This window comes from Symphalangus syndactylus, chromosome 15, assembly GCF_028878055.3.
Source record: "Symphalangus syndactylus isolate Jambi chromosome 15, NHGRI_mSymSyn1-v2.1_pri, whole genome shotgun sequence".
In the NCBI taxonomy this organism is placed as follows: domain Eukaryota; kingdom Metazoa; phylum Chordata; class Mammalia; order Primates; family Hylobatidae; genus Symphalangus; species Symphalangus syndactylus.
In genome coordinates, this window is record NC_072437.2 from 77071916 (window position 1) to 77092546 (window position 20631).

Sequence of the window (20631 nt, forward strand, 5' to 3'; positions counted from 1 at the left end):
ATGTATCTGTTGACTAAAATTTAAATTATAATCATTAATTTCTTTTTTAGTTTAGAAATTATGGAACAGATGGCCTTACTTCAAGAAACGGCTTATGAAAGACTTTACCGATGGGCTCAAAGTAAGTGATTTCTTTTATGTTGTCTAGATTCATGAACATTTGTAGTTGTTTTTTAAAAGTTTACTTGGTCTTTATTTGATATATTTTGATTTTAGTAATCAAACTTTTTTTAAATAAAAATAGTATTTGTATTTGATTTTTAAATTTTTACTTGGTCATTGATGCATTTTGATTTAGTAATCAAAAATATTTTAAAAAAGAAAAACAAACTTCACATTTGAGCACACTGTTTTTGTGTTTGTATCATGAGCACCGGCTATCAGCCAAGCAGTATGCTTAAATATGAGAATAAAACAATGAAGACAGTTTCTGCCCTAGATTATCTTAAAGCAGATTAGGTGTCTCTTGTTGTTTACGTAACTGTAAAGTTGTAAGTGGTAAACTGATTTTCTGCTGTTGCTGTAACAAATTATTACAAACTGAGTGCCTTAAAACAACACATATTTGTTGCCTTACACCTCTGTGGGTCAGAAATCAGACGTGGTTCTCACTATGCTAAAATCTAAATGTTGGTAGACCTGCATTTGTTTCTGTAGGCTCTAAGGGATGATCTGTTTCCTTGCTCATTCAGTTAGTTGGCAGAATTCAGTTCCTTGTGTTTGCAGGACTGAGGTCTGTGTTTCCTTGCTGGCTGTCACTGAGGGTTTTTCCCAGTTTCTAGAGGCTGCCTGCATTCTTTGGCTTGCAGCCCCTTCCTCAATCTTCCAAGCCAGCAATGTCAGGTCATTTTCTCGTGTTGATTCTCCCCTGCCTCATCTTCCATCTCATATCTCTAACTTTTCTGCCAGCCACTTCCGTTGTGAGGCCTGTGTGATTACCTTGGACCCACTTGGGTAACCTGAGAAAATCCCTCCATTTTTAAGGTCTACTACCTTAATTTCATTTACAAAGTCCCTTTTCCCATGTAAGGTAACATATTCACAGATTCCAGGGATTAGGATGTGGACATCTTTGGAGGGCCATTATTTTGCCTACCAGGAATGCTTTATTTGCTTTAGTTTTGTTTGAAAATGTTTCAATAGATATTTTGCAAAATAGCCTGTTAAAACCAGAGAAGATATTTAAAACAAGCAAGCATGGAACAGGAGCACATATTTTAATAGGTGTTACCAACCGACTATTGGAAGGGGTTGGAATTAAATTTGGTTAACCAGCTACTCCTGTACTATGCTGTGCAAATGGAATTCTCTGGTCTGGTTGGTTAAGTCTTTATCTCTCAAACATATTTGTTTTTCTACCTCTCTCCTTCTTTACATTGTTTGCTTCCATCTGGAGTATTGTCTGCCTTTCTCTCATTGCATCTCAATGTATTTTTTTCATGCATGTCTTATCTCACTAGTTTTCTACTTCCTCAAAGGCATGGACATTGACTCAAATTTCTTTGTGCTCCCACAACATCTTACATAGTGGTTCCCAACCGTGGGCTCGGTCTTGTGGAGACTATGAAGTCATTTTAAGATGTCTTCAATTCTCTATGCATATTTTGTTTTCAGTCAGTGCATGCTAGAAAGTATACTGCTAGTGTGAAGTCCTTGTGTACCAAAGGTTGGGAATTTCTGAGAAGTTCTAAATTCTTTGAATGTTCTAGGCACTTGTGAGCATTTTATAGATAAAATTAGAATAATAAAAGTTGGTGTAGAAATTTTTAAGAGTTTAAAATTCAAACTCTTTTGAAATTATAATTGTATCACTATATATTAGTTAACCACATTAACAATTTTAGCAAACCGTTTAAAGATTGCTTTCCAGCGAAGGAACTGATCATATCTTTTTAGTACTCCTCCCTGCTTCCCTAATACTGTCATGTATATGGCAGTTATTAGGAAATACTTGTTCACTGGTTGGTTTCTTCAGGACTCTAGTGTTTTATAATAACAAAATACAGCTTTGGGGCATACCTGATAGCATATGTGGTCATTTAAAGTTATATAACTACTTAAGCTTAACTTTTTAGTTTGGTTGACAGCATAAATTCATTTTTGATTCGTGTATTCTCTAGGTTTTTCTGAGAATTTTTTTTATGGGGTGTTCGCCATGGAATTTAGACTCCTGGAATGCAACAGACATAATAAACATCTAAGCTGAATTTAACAAAAGTTATAATGTTAATTATTTTTCAGGTGAATGCAGAACATTGACACAAGAATCATGTGACGTATCTCCAGTATTGACACAGGCAATGGAAGCCCTGCAGGACAGACCTGTCTTATATAAGTTGGTGACTTTTTCTTAATTAAAAATGAAAGCCTACTTTTCTTTTGATAATTTACTTTAAGTTTTAATATTATCAAAAGCGTATATAATAGTTTGAGTAAAATTTATAATAATTTACAACAATATTGTTCACCTTAACTTGAATTTGTTTCATGAGGTATCAGCTTATTTGAATTTTACATACTACAGAATACAATATAGAAAGAGAAACCAAAGTGTCTCTGTATCTAGACTACCTCTTACTTATATAGAGGTTCAGTGACTTTTCCCCTGTTGTCTCATTAACTCCCTTAGAATTGTAAGTAACTAAAACTCCTGTATGAATACTTCCCTACAGAGACTGAAGTCATATCAGGACTGAGAAATATGGTATGCAGAGATGAAAAAAAATATTTAATATCAAGGTTCTGTTAATAGGATTTAGGAGGAGAGGGCCTAGGTCTTTGATCCTGTAATTGATGCCAAACAAGAGCTATGTGGTAATGTTTTGGATAAGAATTTAATGCATTTTATATTTGTTGATATATTTTTTATTATTTTATATTTTAATTTTATTCTCTTAATTTTTATAAAATAAAAAGTAAATACTTTAATGCCTGGAGTAGTATGAGCATAAGCTTTAGGTAGATGTAGGGGTTGAAGATATTAATAATTCTGAAAACAGGAAACGAGGGGACTCTTACCAAGGTAGTGCATCCTGCTTTGAATCATCCCTTTCAGATGCTGCTTATACTATTTTTAGAGGACCTCCCCATTACTTTCTGATTGGAACACTACTTATCCTATCATAATGTCACAGAACACAAATGCTGAACAGCTGTGTAAAATAATAACACCCCAGTGTTACTTACTGAGTACTATGTGTTAAGCACCATTTTAAATTCTAGAAACACAATGTCAGTAAAGCACTGCCCTCAAACTGCTTTATTTTTTGGAACCAGAGATAAACAAATGCATTTTAATTGAATACACTAATTGCTAGTCTAGAAGTCATGTGCCAGATGCTGTGTGGCTCAAGTATTCTGGTGTAGGAGAAAGAGATGAGCATCAGTGAAAGTTTCCTAAGGAATTAGGTATAAAGTGAGTTCTGAAGGCTAAATAGGCATTTTCCTAGAAGTAAAGGAAGAATAGTTTGCAGGTTGAGGGAACAGTAATGCAAAGATATACATTGAGAGATCATGCACCTTTGGGAAATTAATTGTAAAGGCTTGCACTGGCTATTGAATTAGGAGCAACAGCTGGATCATAATAGCTCTGAATGTTGTGCATATACATAAGATAATGTTGACCATTGGTCAGCAGCTTAGCAGTTTATTCCTGCTTTAAAATTTCTTTCCCAACTTTTTCACTTTAACATATTGGCATTGATTATGAGTCTTTTAGCACTTAAAACATTTGGTATTTGATTTTAACAACTGTTGCATTGTCTACAGATTAATATTTATTCACAAGGTTAATCTTTTATTAAAAAAAAAAAGCCTTTGTGTGTTTTGGGCACCTGAAAACAACAGCTGACTTCTGCCATGCAAATAAAGTTTCACTGATATAGTTCTTTATCAAAACTTGGAAAGGAGCAATATTAAATGGCTATAAGGTGGGCTCTTGAGTCAAATTTCTTTGAGAAGTCCTTGTACCTTTGTAAGCTTCAGTTTCCTTAGCTGTAAAATGAGGATAATAATAGTGCCTATTTTACAGGGTTGATGTGAAGATTAAGTTAGATTGTTCACTTAAGGCACTTAGTGTAATGCTTGGTACATCACTAAATTTTAGATATTATTTTTATTTTGAGAGGAGATGACTAGAAAGCTGTCAACTAAGGAGGGATGTATTTGCGGGCTACATGGCAATCTGGGAAAAAGCTTGAAAGATAAAGAATGGAACTATAATAGAGAGGCAAAGAAGGTTTATCTGTGAAGGGCATATGCTAAGAAGCAGGGGGCAGTAATGGCAATTTGGAAGATTTTAAGAGACATTTAGAAGCTGAGTGGGAAAGTAAGTTTTTCTTTTTCTTTTTTTATTATTAATTTTTTTTTGCACACAAAAACAATAAACATTTTCTAAAAATACATACAAACAAAAAGATGCGTATCAATCACATTAGGAAGGTTGCACATGGGAAGTCGGGGAATAGAAATGGGGGGTGGGAATTAAAATAAATGAGAGAGGGACTTTATATGGATCGGTGATAATAACTCAATCCTCTATTTGACAAAGAAGAAGGAGAAGGAAGAGGAAGAAAAAGAAAGTGGGATAAAGGATCAGAAAGGGAGGAAAATAGAAAAAATTAGAGTATGACTCCAGGGTAGACCTGTTTTGTTGTCGCTGGGTTGGTTGGTTGGTTTGTCAGTTGTATTTTTCATATGTTTCGCCATGTTAGCCAGACTGCTCTCGAACTCCTAGCCCGAAGTGATCAACCCGCCTCGGCCCCCCAGAGTGCCGGGACCACAGGTGTGAGGCATCACGTCCAGCCCCCACATTGCTTCTGGCCTCCATGGTAGACCTCCCAGACGGGGCGGTCGGGCAGAGGCGCTCCCCACATCCCAGACGGGGCGGCCGGGCAGAGGCGCTCCTCACTTCCCAGACGGGGCGGCCGGGCAGAGGCGCTCCTCACTTCCCAGACGATGGGTGGCCGGGCAGAGGCGCTCCTCACTTCCCAGAGGATGGGTGGCCGGGCAGAGGCGCTCCTCACTTCCCAGAGGATGGGTGGCCGGGCAGAGGCGCTCCTCACTTCCCAGACGGTGGGTGGCCGGGCAGAGGCGCTCCTCACTTCCCAGACGGGGCGGCCGGGCAGAGGCGCTCCTCACTTCCCAGACGGGGTGGCCGGGCAGAGGCGCTCCTCACTTCTTCCCGGACGGGGCGGCCGGGCAGAGGCGCTCCTCACTTCTTCCCGGACGGGGCGGCCGGGCAGAGGCGCTCCTCACTTCCCAGACGGGGCGGCCGGGCAGAGGCGCTCCTCACTTCCCAGACGATGGGTGGCCGGGCAGAGGCGCTCCTCACTTCCCAGACGATGGAAAGTAAGTTTTTAAGACCAGATGATTAGAACAAGATGAATGCTAAAAAAGAGAAAATTGGCCTTTCATTAAGTAATTATTTTCGAAGTGGTAGTTTCCTTACATTTAGGGAAAACTTAATAATGTATCATGTTAACCACCAGATGGCACTATATGAACTTAATAAGTAACATATAAAAGCTTCACTGTCCATTATTGTGTCTCAAATAATGGAAGTATTATATGCAAGAAAAATGTCAATTATTGAAATCCCTGGGGAAAGTTGCCATACTCAGTGTTTCTTATGTAGTATATAACTAGAATACTAACGCATTATTGACTTTTAATAATAATAAATCATGTACAATTATAAATGGAAGTGAAAAAATTTGATAATTTCTTTTCTTTGGTAAGCCTTTAGAATATAAGTCATTTTAAAATGTAGTAATACATACAATGCTGACTTTTCTTCCTTCTTTATGTATTTGTTGTATTTCAAAGAGGCACTTCTATACTATTATCTTTTAATTTGCTTTTTGATAAAAATTTTTCTTCTTTTAATTTGCTTTTTGACCAGAATTTCTTTTACTGTAGCTAAACACGGTTTTTAAAATGAGACTTTTAATTTTAACTAGAGGTATTTGAGAGTATTTACATAATTTGAACATTCACTCTGAAAAAGCTCTATTTTGAATTTTGATTATTGTTGGAAGAATGTCTGATTTTGGTCAAAGACTTTTTCTTCTGTCTCTGGGAAGGATGTTTCATGTCTAAAGATATTGAAGGTTCACGTGGCTTATGCTGTTTTTGCTTTAAATTATATTTGTTCTGTAGGAGGATTGACATTAATATTAATGTTTATTGATATAGTATTGAACAGATGAAATTCCAGTGTTTGCCAGGCTTGGTAATTTACCCCCTATTTAAAATACCAGTAGATTCACTGGATTCTGTTACACTGTGGTCCCAGTGGACAGTCCTAAAAACAAATTATGCTGTTTATTTTTACTATAGTTAGTAGGGTCTTGGGAATGAGGATTAGCTTTATATACTTAAAAAGTTAAACGTTTGTGAATTTTGTTATGTGATAAGCAGTCATAAGTTCATTATTTCAGAGAATCAGGTGATCATTTAAAAGAAGGCATTCTTCACACTAAATGGATTAATAATTTAAGAGCATGAGGGAAAAAATAGCAATGAGCATTTTGGTTCTAATTTGTTTAAAAAATAGAAAGTAAATGCAAGGCAATTATGCAATTTAGCAAAACTTAGCTGGATATTGCACTTTCCCTTTTCTGTACTAGTATGTCACCACAGGGAATCTCAAAACCATTTCTTTTTAACGGAAAACAAACCCACAAAGAACCATAGTCTAGTTAATAATAAACAGTCCTCAACAAAGGTTCATATTCCTAAATATTTATAGCTATTTGCCCCTTCTACAGACTTTCTCTTTGATTTGGAAATAAACCATCTTTCACATGTTTACCAAAATGTGGATTTTTCATCCAATTAACAACATATGAAAGAAAGCTATGTAGCCTAAGATATTAATTATTTTGGGTATCTTGGGAAGTTTTGGTAATTTTTGTTTATATGTAGATTATTGACATAATTCTTAAAATTTAGTATGGTAGAATACTGTTTAGAGATTTAAAAGTTAGTCTAGAATCTGCTGACATCAAGACTGCTAAAATATATTTTTTCTTTATACTTTTAAAATGGAAAGAACTTTCAGTTGAGGGATGGATGTCAGGAATGGTGGCGATAATAGGAAACAAGGCTGAGTTGAGTCAAAGAAATGGGCACTCCAGAGATCTCCAGGCCATTTTTATGATTTGAATCCCAAATTGTCCTATTCCCCAGTTAAAAGCTTTCCTTCCCTACCAGTTCCTTCACCTTAGAAAGCCTTTCCATGCGTTTTCAATTATAATAGGTGGCTTCTTAATACATGTTTTTTAAAAAGGTATTTGCTTGTATATGTGATTGGTCAGTAAATTTAAGGAACATCTATTATGTCTAATATCGGAGTCAAAATAAGCTTTTAAAAATGGATAGCAATTTTTGGAGCAAATTTTGGTGATAAATTGTGATAGTATGTGTAAAGAAGACTTTTTTAATGTAGAAGAGAAAAATCTCAATTTTAGGATTGCAGAATTCTTTTGTTTTTTCTGAGACAGGGTCTCGCTGTGTGGCTCAGCCTGGAGTATAGTGGAGCAGTCACTGCCAGCTGCAGCCTGAACCTCATAGGCTCAAGTGATCCCCCTACCTCAGCCTCCCGAGTAGCTGGAACTATAGGCATGCACCACCATACCTGGCTATTTTTTTTTTGATAATGAGAAAGGGTCTCAATATTTTGCCCAGGCTGGTCTCAAACTCCTGGGCTCCAATGACCACCTTCCTCGGCCTCCCAAAGTGCTAGGATTGCAGGTGTGAAACCACCACACCCAGACTTGGATTGCAGAGTTCTAATTATAATCGGTTTTTGAGAACTGTTATGGCTTTATGTAAAACAGTAGAGCATCATGTTTTAGACTGCAAATATATATACTGAAATATACCAAAACCTAGTATACTGAATATACTGAAACCTAAAAAGTTAAGTCTTCCCACCTTGGCTTGATTTTCCTAGTTTTACTAAGTCCATTGCTTTATCCCTTATTACTGCTGCCTCTGCTTTAGTTCCAATCCCAGCATTATTCTTAGGAGGGGTAAAAGTTTTGACTTTTTGATTGAATTTTCAATGTGCTGAAGTTATCTCTTAAATATTTTTTTCTTGTTTGAAAGCAATGTTGCTTGACCAAATGTCTAAAGGAGCTTTAAGTGCTTTTTAAGTACTTGCTTGTCTCAGAAATTGCATGAATAGTCTGATATAGCCATTAGAAACAACCCCAACCATTTTTTATACAACTTGTTTCTTCTAGATATACCTTAGATGAATTTGGAACAGCCAGAAGAAGTACAGTTGTTCGTGGATTTATTGATGCGCTCACAAGAGGGGGCCCCGGAGGTACACCTAGACCAATTGAAATGCATTCTCATGACCCTTTGAGGTATAGTAATCAGACAGCAGAAGAGGAGTTGATGTTTTTTCAAAGGAAATCTTTATTAACATTTAGTTTTCATTAGGTATGTAGGAGATATGTTGGCTTGGCTCCATCAAGCTACTGCTTCTGAAAAGGAACACCTTGAAGCTCTCTTAAAGCATGTAACTACACAAGGTGGGTCCACCAATTGTATTGCTAATGCCTAAATATAGAAAATAACACAAGCATCTCTGTTTCTATTCTTGTTGCTATCTTCTTCACTTAGATAAACACCTTGATGGTACAATAAGCATCCTGATTACTCTTTCTCTTCTCTAGATTCTCCCTCATTCTGCTAATAGACTTTCTCTTCCATCACCTTTGTCCTGTCACTCAACTGTTCAGTTTTATAGTGAATCCTAATGACCTTTCATATCAAACCTAGACTCCTCTGTGGCACTTATAAGAAATTTCTGGAATATTTAGCATACATTTTCTCAAATCCTCTGCATGACACTTCAAAGGTACAAGGTGATATTATCTTAATTTTATCGGTGTGTAAACAGGCTGAGTGACTTGTTTAAGGTCTTTAAGCTACTAATTCTTTCATTTCTGCTACCCAGCCTCTTTTTTCATTCTCATGGCACTGTTCTAAAATTTTAAGACAATTATCATATCTGTTAGTATGTTTCTGCATTGCTATAAAGGAATACCTGAAGATTGGTAATCTATAAAGAGGTTTAATTTGACTCACGGTTCCGCAGGCAGTAGAGGAAGCATGATGCCAACATCTGCTTCTGGTGAAGGCCTCAGGAAGCATAGAGTCATGGTGGAAGGCGAAAGGGGAAGAGCCAGCATGTCACATGGTGATTGAGGGAGCAAGACAGAGAGATGGGGAGGTGCCACACACTTTTAAGCAACACTGACTATTGTGAGGACAGCACCAAGCCATTCATGAGACATGCACTCCCATAACCCAAACATCTCCCAGAGGCCCCACCTCCGACATTGGGGATCACATTTCAGCTTGAATTTAGAGGGGACAAACATCCAAACTACATCACCATATGTACTAAATGTACTTAAAATTTTTGTCTTGATGTCAAGGAAGAAAAATAACTGTAGTTGAGAGTTGCTGATGTCTTGTTTACAGAATTCCAAGTCTTCTTAGTTGTGATTACCTAAAGAGGCCTGTTTTAGAGTTTGAGGGTTTAGTGTATGATTTTAAAATGTTCTATTTTTGGTAGGAAGTTAAGAGAGACACTGTGGCTTGGTATCACTTGACTATTTTACGTAGCTCAGCCACACATCTCTGTGGTTCACATTATCTGCAAGGTGAGTCAGTGTTACAAATTGGTGGTAATACTAACCTCATAGCTTCTAACTCTTCAGTATCAAGATTAGACTTAGCATATATGTTAGATTGGCACAAAGTGTGCACCGTTAGGTTCTCTTTCTGTTATTATTCTCCTTACCCAGTTTAAATAAATGTTTCCTTAAAGATGTTTTAGAAAAGTATATATAAGGCAGTATTAAGGAAGAAAATAGATTGTAGTTAGTTGAAGTAGGTTATTCTACAGGAATGACTTCAATCTTCTGAGCCTCGGTTTTTCCATCGGTAAAAATGAAGGTGGTTACAAGCAGTAAATGTCAAATACCCAGTACAGAGCTTGATAAATAGTTGGTGTTTCAAAAATACCAGTTTTTCTATAAGATTTCAAGGTATATTTTTCATCTTTATACCCTCAGTGTATGTGCTACGCAGCACTGCCTGGAACAAGATGTTTGTAAAACAAATGCTAATACATCTTGGCATCACTTCATTCAATTAATACATTTCACACTCTTTTTTTCTTCCATCTTATAACTTTAATCTTTTTCACAAAGAAATATTCATTTTATTAACTCAAAGACAAATGAATTAACAAGGCTTTCTAGACACACATTAGGTATTATCACAATTAATAATATGTTAGTTAACACAGTAATGTCCCAAGAGATATCAAACTTACTAAAATATTGTTATGGTTATTTTAAAAGTCATTAGTGCCATTAATTATATGTATTATATATTATTTGTTAGTTTTTTGAACTTATATGAAGCAAGATATAATATGGAAACAAATATTAATTATGTAGTAATTAATTTTAGGTGTTGAAGAAAATATTCAAGAAGTTGTTGGGCATATCACTGAAGGTGTGTGCAGGCCTCTAAAGGTAAAATATTTTGTTTTTACATATGCTATATGGTACCTGGTTAAATTATTACCTTATTTGTAGGAACTTAAGAAACTGATACCAGCTCAAATACAATCTATAATTTTTTCAAATTAGCACACTAATGTAGACTAGTAAGAAACATTTTAAAATAATAATTGCCAGTTTCCTGAGAAAGAAAATTGGAAATATTTGTAGTTTGCATATATTGACCTATTTTTTACAGATTATATTTCCTGTAGTAATTTTTCTTATTCAATTGAGAAAAAAATCTATTAAATTTAAACAGCGAATCTATAAACTCTTAACAGAGAGATTTACTAAGAATATTTTGTTTACTTGATTGCTTCAGGCATAGAAGAGTTTTTGCTTGTCATAGCAATAAGTAATGATTAATCCAAGGATAAAATAATATGTATTGGTATTATCATCAATACTGTTTATAGTACAAGGAACAGAATTTGGAATCAAATTTGAGTCAGAATTCCCATATTGCCACTTAATTGTGTTTACTTATTCCATCCGCTTAACTCTTCTGCACCTGAATTATGCTCCCGTGGAACCTGTATATTAAAACACCTATCATCCAGGGTTGTTGTGAGGATGACTGTGTAGATGAAGTACATAGTTTATGACACTAAGTATTTAGCAGATGGTAAATACCTTTATTTTCCTTTATTAATATTTAGAGAATACTTGGCAATTGTTGGTTTACTTTTCCTTGTAAACCAACTTCCTTGATTGACTTCAATTTCGTACATAGAAATTGAAATCCAGAAGTTTAATAATTAATTTTTCAAGAAATGAACTTTAAAATTAATTTTATTTTATTTCTAAGGTTTTTTTTTTTTTTTTTGGTGTATGTTTCAGGCAAGGAAATCTCAGATGACACACTTTGTGACAACTGATTATATTGACAAATTTAACTGTTACTCTAACTTGATCTCATAGGACCTAACTGTATATTCAGTAAATAAATGGCAGAGTATCTTGAAATTATTTTACTTATTTCTCCCAAATGAAATATTTACTTGTCATAGTTTGATGTAGACATATATAACTTATATAAATGTTGTTTATTTTGTATACTGGCAGTTACTGGAAAGATAGAAGAAGAGGAGGAATAAAATGAAATTTATTTTGCTATGCTTTTATACCTTTTTATAACTTCATATAGTTAAATTAAACTCCTGGTCACTTTGATAAGTAAATTTTACTTTATCTGCCTTACCTTCCCCCCTTCCTTGCTTATGTAATTGTTTCTTTTTACAACTTTTCTTTCTTTCTTTTTTTTTTTTTTTTTTATTATACTTTAGGGTTTTAGGGTACATGTGCACAATGTGCAGGTTTGTTACATATGTATCCATGTGCCATGTTGATTTCCTGCACCCATTAACTCGTCATTTACCATTAGGTGTATCTCCTAATGCTGTCCCTCCTCCCTTCCCCCACCCCACAACAGTCCCCGGAGTGTGATGTTCCCCTTCCTGTGTCCATGAGTTCTCATTGTTCAATTCCCACCTATGAGTGAGAACATGCGGTGTTTGGTTTTTTGTCCTTGCCATAGTTTACTGAGAATGATGTTTTCCAGTTTCATCCATGTCCCTACAAAGCACACGAACTCATCATTTTTTATGGCTGCATAGTATTCCATGGTGTATATGTGCCACATTTTCTTAATCCAGTCTATCATTGTTGGACATTTGGGTTGGTTCCAACTCTTTGCTATTGTGAATAGTGCTGCAATAAACATACATGTGCATGTGTCTTTATAGCAGCATGATTTATAGTCCTTTGGGTATATACCCAGTAATGGGATGGCTGGGTCAAATGGTATTTCTAGTTCTAGATCCCTGAGGAATCGCCACACTGACTTCCACGATGGTTGAACTAGTTTACAGTCCCACCAACAGTGTAAAAGTGTTCCTATTTCTCCACATCCTCTCCAGCACCTGTTGTTTCCTGATTTTTTAATGATGGCCATTCTAACTGGTGTGAGATGGTATCTCACTGTGGTTTTGATTTGCATTTCTCTGATGGCCAGTGATGATGAGCATTTCTTCATGTGTTTTTTGGCTGCATAAATGTCTTCTTTTGAGAAGTGTCTGTTCATGTCCTCTGCCCACTTTTTGATGGAAGAATCAAATAGATGCAATAAAAAACGAAAAAGGGGATATCACCACCGATCCCACAGAAATACAATCTACCATCAGAGAATACTACAAACACCTCTATGCAAATAAACTAGAAAATCTAGAAGAAATGGATAAATTCCTCGACAAATACACCCTCCCAAGACTAAACCAGGAAGAAGTTGAATCTCTGAATAGACCAATAACAGGTTCTGAAATTGTGGCAATAATCAATAGCTTACCAACCAAAAAGAGTCCAGGACCTGATGGATTCACAGCTGAATTCTACCAGAGGTACAAGGAGGAACTGGTACCATTCCTTCTGAAACTATTCCAATCGATAGAAAAAGAGGGCATCCTCCCTAACACATTTTACGAAGCCAGCATCGTCCTGATACCAAAGCCTGGCAGAGACATAACCAAAAAAGAGAATTTCAGACCAATATCCTTGATGAACATTGATGCAAAAATCCTCAATAAAATACTGGCAAACCGAATCCAGCAGCACATCAAAAAGCTTATCCACCATGATCAAGTGGGCTTCATCCCTGGGATGCAAGGCTGGTTCAACATACGCAAATCAATAAATGTAATCCAGCATATAAACAGAACCAAAGACAAAAACCACATGATTATCTCAATAGATGCAGAAAAGGCCTTTGACAAAATTCAACAACCCTTCATGCTAAAAACTCTCAATAAATTAGGTATTGATGGGACGTATCTCAAAATAATAAGAGCTATCTACGACAAACCCACAGCCAATATCATACTGAGTGGGCAAAAACTGGAAGCATTCCCTCTGAAAACTGGCACAAGACAGGGATGCCCTCTCTCACCGCTCCTATTCAACATAGTGCTGGAAGTTCTGGCCAGAGCAATCAGGCAGGAGAAGGAAATAAAGGGTATTCAATTAGGAAAAGAGGAGGTCAAATTGTCCCTGTTTGCAGATGACATGATTGTATATCTAGAAAACCCCATTGTCTCAGCCCAAAATCTCCTTAAGCTGATTAGCAACTTCAGCAAAGTCTCAGGATACAAAATCAATGTACAAAAATCACAAGCATTCTTGTACACCAATAACAGACAAACAGAGAGCCAAATCATGAGTGAACTCCCATTCACAATTGCTTCAAAGAGAATAAAATACCTAGGAATCCAACTTACAAGGGATGTGAAGGACCTCTTCAAGGAGAACTACAAACCACTGCTCAATGAAATAAAAGAGGATACAAACAAATGGAAGAACATTCCGTGCTCATGGGTTGGAAGAATCAATATCATGAAAATGGCCATACTGCCCAAGGTAATTTATAGATTCAATGCCATCCCCATCAAGCTACCAATGACTTTCTTCACAGAATTGGAGAAAACTACTTTAAAGTTCATATGGAACCAAAAAAGAGCCCGCATCGCCAAGTCAATCCTAAGCCAAAAGAACAAAGCTGGAGGCATCACGCTACCTGACTTTTCTTTCTTTTTTAAAAAAGTTTTTAATTTATAATTTTCATGGGTGCATAGTAGGTGTATGCTTTTCCTTTTCTTTTTAAAAAGTAATTTTGTAAGTATTATAATTTTAGAATCTAAGGGTTATAGTGGACTTTTCAGTTTCCTGTCCTGGTTTGAGTAAGAATTATTATATTAAAAATGTTTAAACTAATACCAGCCACTTGTATAAATACATTATATACTGAAGTCTGCCTTTGTTTTAAAATGTACTTAGAAATTCTCACTTCATCTTCCTTTGATGTACATACCCAGAAAGATCTTTATGACAATTGTAGGACATTATTGTGATCTGCTGGCAAATTTAAATGTAAGATGCCAAAAGTAAAGAAGACACTAGTAAGCAGACAAGTATCTTTTTGTTGTAAAATGAAGAAAAATTCCTTTTCTGAAATGGCAGAAACTTCAAATCTTTCCATATGATGATAATATGTATTGCATCTGGAGAATATTTAGCAGGTGTTCACAATAGGTACATATCAAATTAGCTTGATAGTGATATATAATCCAGCAACTCTCATACCTTCCCTTCCTTATATACTGATAGTGTTACACTATTTTAAGAATTTTTCTTCTGTATGAGATAGTGAAATAGTTGTTATCTCACTATCTGTATGAGATAGTGAAATAGTTGTTATCTCACTATCTGTATGAGATAGTGAGATAGTTGTTAGTTGAGGAAAAAAATTTCGACTTTAATATTTTCTTTTGCAATTATAATTCTAAATTTTTCTAGTGATCAATCTGCTTTTGTAATCCCACTCATACAAAATTTCTTCTTCCTAATTGGTAAGCAACTAAACTTTTTCTAATGACATATAATATTGGATGTTATGGCTACTTTTCTGTCCATCATTCTTCTTTGTAGAAATGAATTTTTTTTAGAATAAGAGATTTTGATTTTTAGAAACATAAAGAAAAGGTTATAGTGGTAATGGGAGATAATCCTTGAGAAACTATATATTTGATTTATTCTACCTTGTTTAATCTTTTCTTTGTCTTAGTAAAGTGAAACATTATAGGTAGTAGATTAAATATTTGTAACTGTGTGCATTAAGATAAGATCTGTAAACCTATTGCCAGTTTAAAGAATCGGTGCTCTAAGTTTAAGATTGCGTATGTTGTGTAGGGGTTACCGTGGCTCATCAGCATCAACCCTGTTACTTTGTACATATCTTTATTCCAAAACTGTAGCTAGATAGATCAGAACTAATATATTAATTTTTTTTTCAAGCCCATGGGTGTAAAATCCTTCTTTTCTGTGAATGTTTTAGATTGCTGAGAGATTGCCAGCTATCATTTGAATTTTCTCTTTTAATAAAAACTTTAGTGGAGTGTACGCTACAGACCTTAGATTATGGTGGGTTCTATGAAAGCAGGTATGTGTAAAAGATCAATGACATGGAAAATAAAGCTGAATATTGTATACAATATAGTCATTGGGCCCTCAGATTGAGGTATACATAGGAACAGATGTCTACTCTGAGCAGCTGTCTGTGATATTAAGGTAAAGTAGGTTCGTCATCATCTTTTTTAGTCCTCCCTTCTATCCGTGTCCTCTTTATGAACACAAACCCACTCTCTTTCTCTTGATCTCACTTGTGCTCTAGCTCTCTCTCTGGCCTTGGAGAGGAGAGCCACTGTTCTGTCTTTTAGCTCTTCCCTACCTTCTCTGCTGTCAGGGTGCCTGAAGCTTATTTTGCTACTTTTAATATCTGCCTTTATGGTCGATGCTGCTTCTCGTAATGCAGTTAGGATTTGTTGAGTGCTTATGATGTGCCAGGGTCTGTTCCAACATACTTTATATCTGAGCCATTATTCCCGTTGCTGCTTTCCAGCTCTGCTAATGATTTTTCCCTCCACTGTCATCACAGTGATAATTTCCAGCCAGTTGCTGCTACCACCAATTCTTTAAGTCTCTTTGACCTTTTTTTACTTTTTACTTTTTGTTTCTCTTGTCTTTTGTTGTTTCTCCTGTGACTGTTGGGTTTTGCTGAAAATGGTTACCCTCTTATATAGCTCTCATAAGACAGAGTGTTTATTTCTGTGTGGCAAACAAAGCATTCTTGGTGTATTATTTGCCAGTCTCCTGATTTTCCAGCCTTTCTCTATTGTATTTTGTATTGTAGCTGTTGTATTCTTTATTGCCACTTTCCCTCAAAACCTTTATATTCATGGAGAGAGTTGGAAATTGTTTTTGTTTTTTTCTTCCTTCCTCCCTCCCTTCCCTCTTTGCTTTTCCTTTCTTTCTTTCTCTCTCTCCCCTCTTTTCTCTCTTTCTTAAGGGAGTCAGAACTAAGAATATTTTCTTGATGCCTCAAAATTCTGGAAGGCAAGTGGCCAGATAGCTGAGATGGTGTTTAAAATCTGCTAGTAAAGAGCTGTTTGCCTACAATTAACATTTTTTATATTTTGCTGTAATAATTATATTAAAATTAAGAAAATATCACTTTTATTGATGTAACGTATAATTTAAGTCACTGTTAAGGCCTTGATTTAAAAATAAATTATGGAAAAATATTTTTTAAGTTCAAATGCCATTCATGATCCATGGTATTGTGGTAATTAGATAGTCTTATCACCTATACCAACAGATCAATCAATTTCATAAACATATTTATGTAAAGGTAAATTGATTTCTGTAATCTAAGAGGTTTTTGTATGCAGATATAAAATCTCATTTTAGCAAATCACATTTGTTTTATGACATATGCCAAAATCTAAATACAGAGAAAGTTCAATTTTTAAAAGCATTTATTAAACATCTGTTGTGCGTATACTGTTCTACCAGATGCTACAGAGATGTAAAATAGGCAGAAGACATAATGTCTATACTGTATTTGTATTTAGAGACTAGTTAGGAAAGCAAGAAGATAGAATGTAAGCAGTAGCTTAAGGACAGATACAATATTTAAGTAAGCATTTATCAGTGTAGTTTAGATTGTATTCATTAATGAGAGAATATAAAAGAAGGATCAGTGAGGGATGGAATTTAATTAGAAAAGATTCATATTTGCTAAATCTTGAGGCAGATCAAGTTAATCTTGAACTAGATCTGATTTTTCCCTGGTAGTCCTATAATTTGGCAAATACGTTGGTGCTAATTCAAGATTTGCCTAGTTTCCTATTCTTTGATTAATAGACAAACTTGATATAATAATTTATAGACTGGAATTTATTTTATTTTTTTCTTGAATATTTGGCAATAAAGCAGTATGTTTTCATTGATAATCTGTTTTAGGGATGTAGCAGTTGCCTTTGCAATTTAGTATTGAACCAAACTCCATTATATACTGATGATAAATCTCAAATGATCTCAATGTATTGATATTTCTGGTAACAACTGCCTTGAACCAAATTCTGCAAATAATGGGTCAGTTTTTTTGTAGAGTATATCTCTGTTAAAATGTTTGTTACTTTACCATCTTCTATGACTTACTATTCAGAAATTATTTAGGAGACATTTTGTGATCTCTGCGATAATAAAATTTTATCTTTGTTATGCTATTCATACCATAGGATATTAATGAAAAAAAGTTTTACTTTAAGAAATGTTTACTTTCCTCTCACATATTTTAATAGGTTCGAATTGAGCAAGTAATAGTTGCTGAACCTGGGGCAGTTTTATTATATAAAATTTCTAATCTCCTCAAATTTTATCACCATACAATCAGGTAAGTAGAATGGCAAAATGTGCTTGCTAAATCCAGTGTGATATTTCTTTCAGTTAGAGCACAGTATAAGGTTCTTTTTATATTGTGTATGGTAATTATACACCAAGTATAGACTAAGCATAACTAGTAGGACTTCCACACCATGTAAATCATTATATGCATATTATACGTGCTATGCCTTAAGGTCTATTATTTCCTTTCTCCCTTTTTCTTCAAGCTTAACTACACACACACACACACACACACACACACACACACACACACACCCCCCTTATATAACAATATAAGTCTATAATGTAAGTCTTTATTGAGTCTTCCTGCATTAGTAAAAGACATCTAAGGCAACTAAAGCAACTATACCATATACTCACAATAGAGCATAGTGAATGAAATGTTCTATTCTGGATGTAAATAACCTAAATTCTTTAGCATTTAGTTTACTATAAGTGATAAAATAGAACCATAGCTTTATCTTCTCTACATAACAGCAACTTTATCTGATAAGGAACCACTTGTCTTATATAAAATGTGATCTTTGACTCCAAAATATGCACTCATTTTTGCTTTACTTATGTGTTTTGGTGGTATACCCTTGAGTTTTATTATAACTGTCACTGTAAGACTGTTATATGTGTAGTTATGTTAAAACAATGTCTTTCCAAGCCATATTTTTGATAGTTTTTATAGTTTTCCATTAAATAATTATTTAAAAGTTATTTGTTATACAGTATGCCAGTATCAGGAATAGTAGGCCAACTGTTAAAAATCTAAGAAGAATATAACTAACATTACCAGGAAAGGTTCAGGGAGCCCTAGTTTACAGAGTACCAAAAAACTGTGGTAAAGTTATCACCTACCCCTTAGTGACAGAGAGTAGCCACCCAGAACTTAACAGCTAAGAAATGGATTTCACATCTTACTAGTAGATTTTCAAACAAAACTAACAAGTCGTAGTCTACAAAACTGATCAGAGATAGGATTTGGATTAGTTCCTTAATATTTTAGATATAAACTTATTGTCATCATTCCCATAATTCAAAAGCAATGAATTAGTTTCAGTTGTAATATTGTAGCATCCTGTAATAAGAGAATGATAAATACTTAGAAAACACAAGGGCACCTGAAAGCTAGACATAGCAAATGCTGTGTTATAAAAAGATGCCGGTAAAATAATTTTTAAAATGTTTATTTAATAATGTCCATGATGGGACTACATGAAATTTATTATTTAAAGATATTGATTTCTTAGTTTCTAATGTAGAAAATGCTAGAAATAAAATAATTCAGATTCTGAAGATGATAATAGGTTTTTTTAGGCTCTGAGAATTACAATTTTTCTATCTTTGAAAATGATATTGAAGATGACAAAATCTTTTTTTATTGATTTTTTGCATGTACTTTTTCTACTTGTTTACACATTTCCTCATTTAGTCAATTAAAAAGTTGACTGTATACTTGTCTTTCTTCTAGGTGGTAAGGAAACAGTAATTAACAAAACAGAGCTTAAACTTACATTCTAGTAGGGGAGACAAGCAAGTATAAAATAATAATTTTAGGTAGTGATAAGGGTACTGAATATAAAGCAGGAAAAAGGAAGTAGAAAGTATAGGCAGTGATCATATATGAGTAGATATATGTGTGTGTGACTATTTTTGAGGCCATTCGATAGAGGTGATATTTGAATACAGATGTGAATAATATGAAGGAGTTGGTCATGAAAAGATCATGGAGAAGAGTGTCCAGGACAAAAATACACTCTGGTACTGAAGCTAGGAAAAGCTTGCATTTTGGAGGACTAGAAAGAAGACCAGGAATTGGAGTGTAGTGAATTGGAAGGAGTAGGGGGAGATGAAATCAGAAAGGTAGAGAGAGGCCAGCTCACACAGGATTTTGAAGGCAATAGTGGATATTTCGATTTTATACTGAGTGGATAAGATTGGGGAAAGTGTGAGGGTTTTGAGTGACCTGAGCAGATTTGTGTTATAAGGTTACTCTGGATACTGTGTGAATCATGTAGTGTAGTGAGACAAAAGGGAAAATAAGGAAGATATTTAGAAAGCAGTTTGTGGTCCTGAGAAGAGATGATGATGAGTTTAGACTAGGGTGATGGTCTTAGAAATGGTAAACAGTAGTTGATTTTGGAGATAATTTATGTCACAGCCAATAGGACATGTATACGTACTAGAGAGAGTGAGGTGTGAGGGGTCAAGGATGAATTCTTGGCTTTTGGTTTGAACAGCTGGGTGAATGGTATTGTTTGCTGAGATGGGGAATGCTGGAAAGGAGCTGATTGATGGGAGTGGTGGGTAATGAAGAGTTCCGTTCAGTTTCGGCCTTGTCAGATTTGATGTATCTGTGAACATACAGGAGATTTTGAGTGAGCAAATAATACAGAGAGAAATCAGGGCTGAAGCTAAAAATGTCTTAGTTTTCAGAAAATAGATGACATGCGATGCCATGGGAGTAGGTAAGATCACTTAAGAAATGAGTATAGATAAAGAATGGTTGCTAAGGACTTAGTCCTGGGAAGCTCCAATATTTTGAAGTCAAGAAGAGGAGAAACCACAAAGAAAACTGGGAAGGAATAGCAGTGAAATTGGGGAAGAAACAGGAGGCATGCAAGATCTCAAAAAATTTACCTCTCATACATTAAAACTCCCAACAAAAGGAAGATATAGAATCCAGGAAACAGGGACTCGAGCATGCTTGGATTATATATCCTTTCCTGTAAAACTTTTCTCCCTGGAATTA

General features: G+C 35.2%; 1 protein-coding gene across 6 annotated transcripts in view; it reads left to right on the forward strand.

Annotated features, from left to right (window-relative positions):
- Positions 1-20631, forward strand: part of COG6 (component of oligomeric golgi complex 6) — a 103535-nt gene that overhangs the window by 28481 nt on the left and 54423 nt on the right. For 3 of the 6 annotated variants that reach the window (XM_055245241.2, XM_055245237.2, XM_055245236.2), the window contains exons 7-12: positions 51-121; positions 2242-2335; positions 8250-8378; positions 8455-8546; positions 10504-10568; positions 17789-17880. In XM_055245241.2, the coding sequence (XP_055101216.2) occupies positions 51-121; positions 2242-2335; positions 8250-8378; positions 8455-8546; positions 10504-10568; positions 17789-17880 (543 nt within the window). The remainder of the gene's footprint in view (positions 1-50; positions 122-2241; positions 2336-8249; positions 8379-8454; positions 8547-10503; positions 10569-17788; positions 17881-20631) is intronic. The other 3 variants (XM_063618849.1, XM_063618848.1, XM_063618847.1) reach the window with 1 other exon arrangement.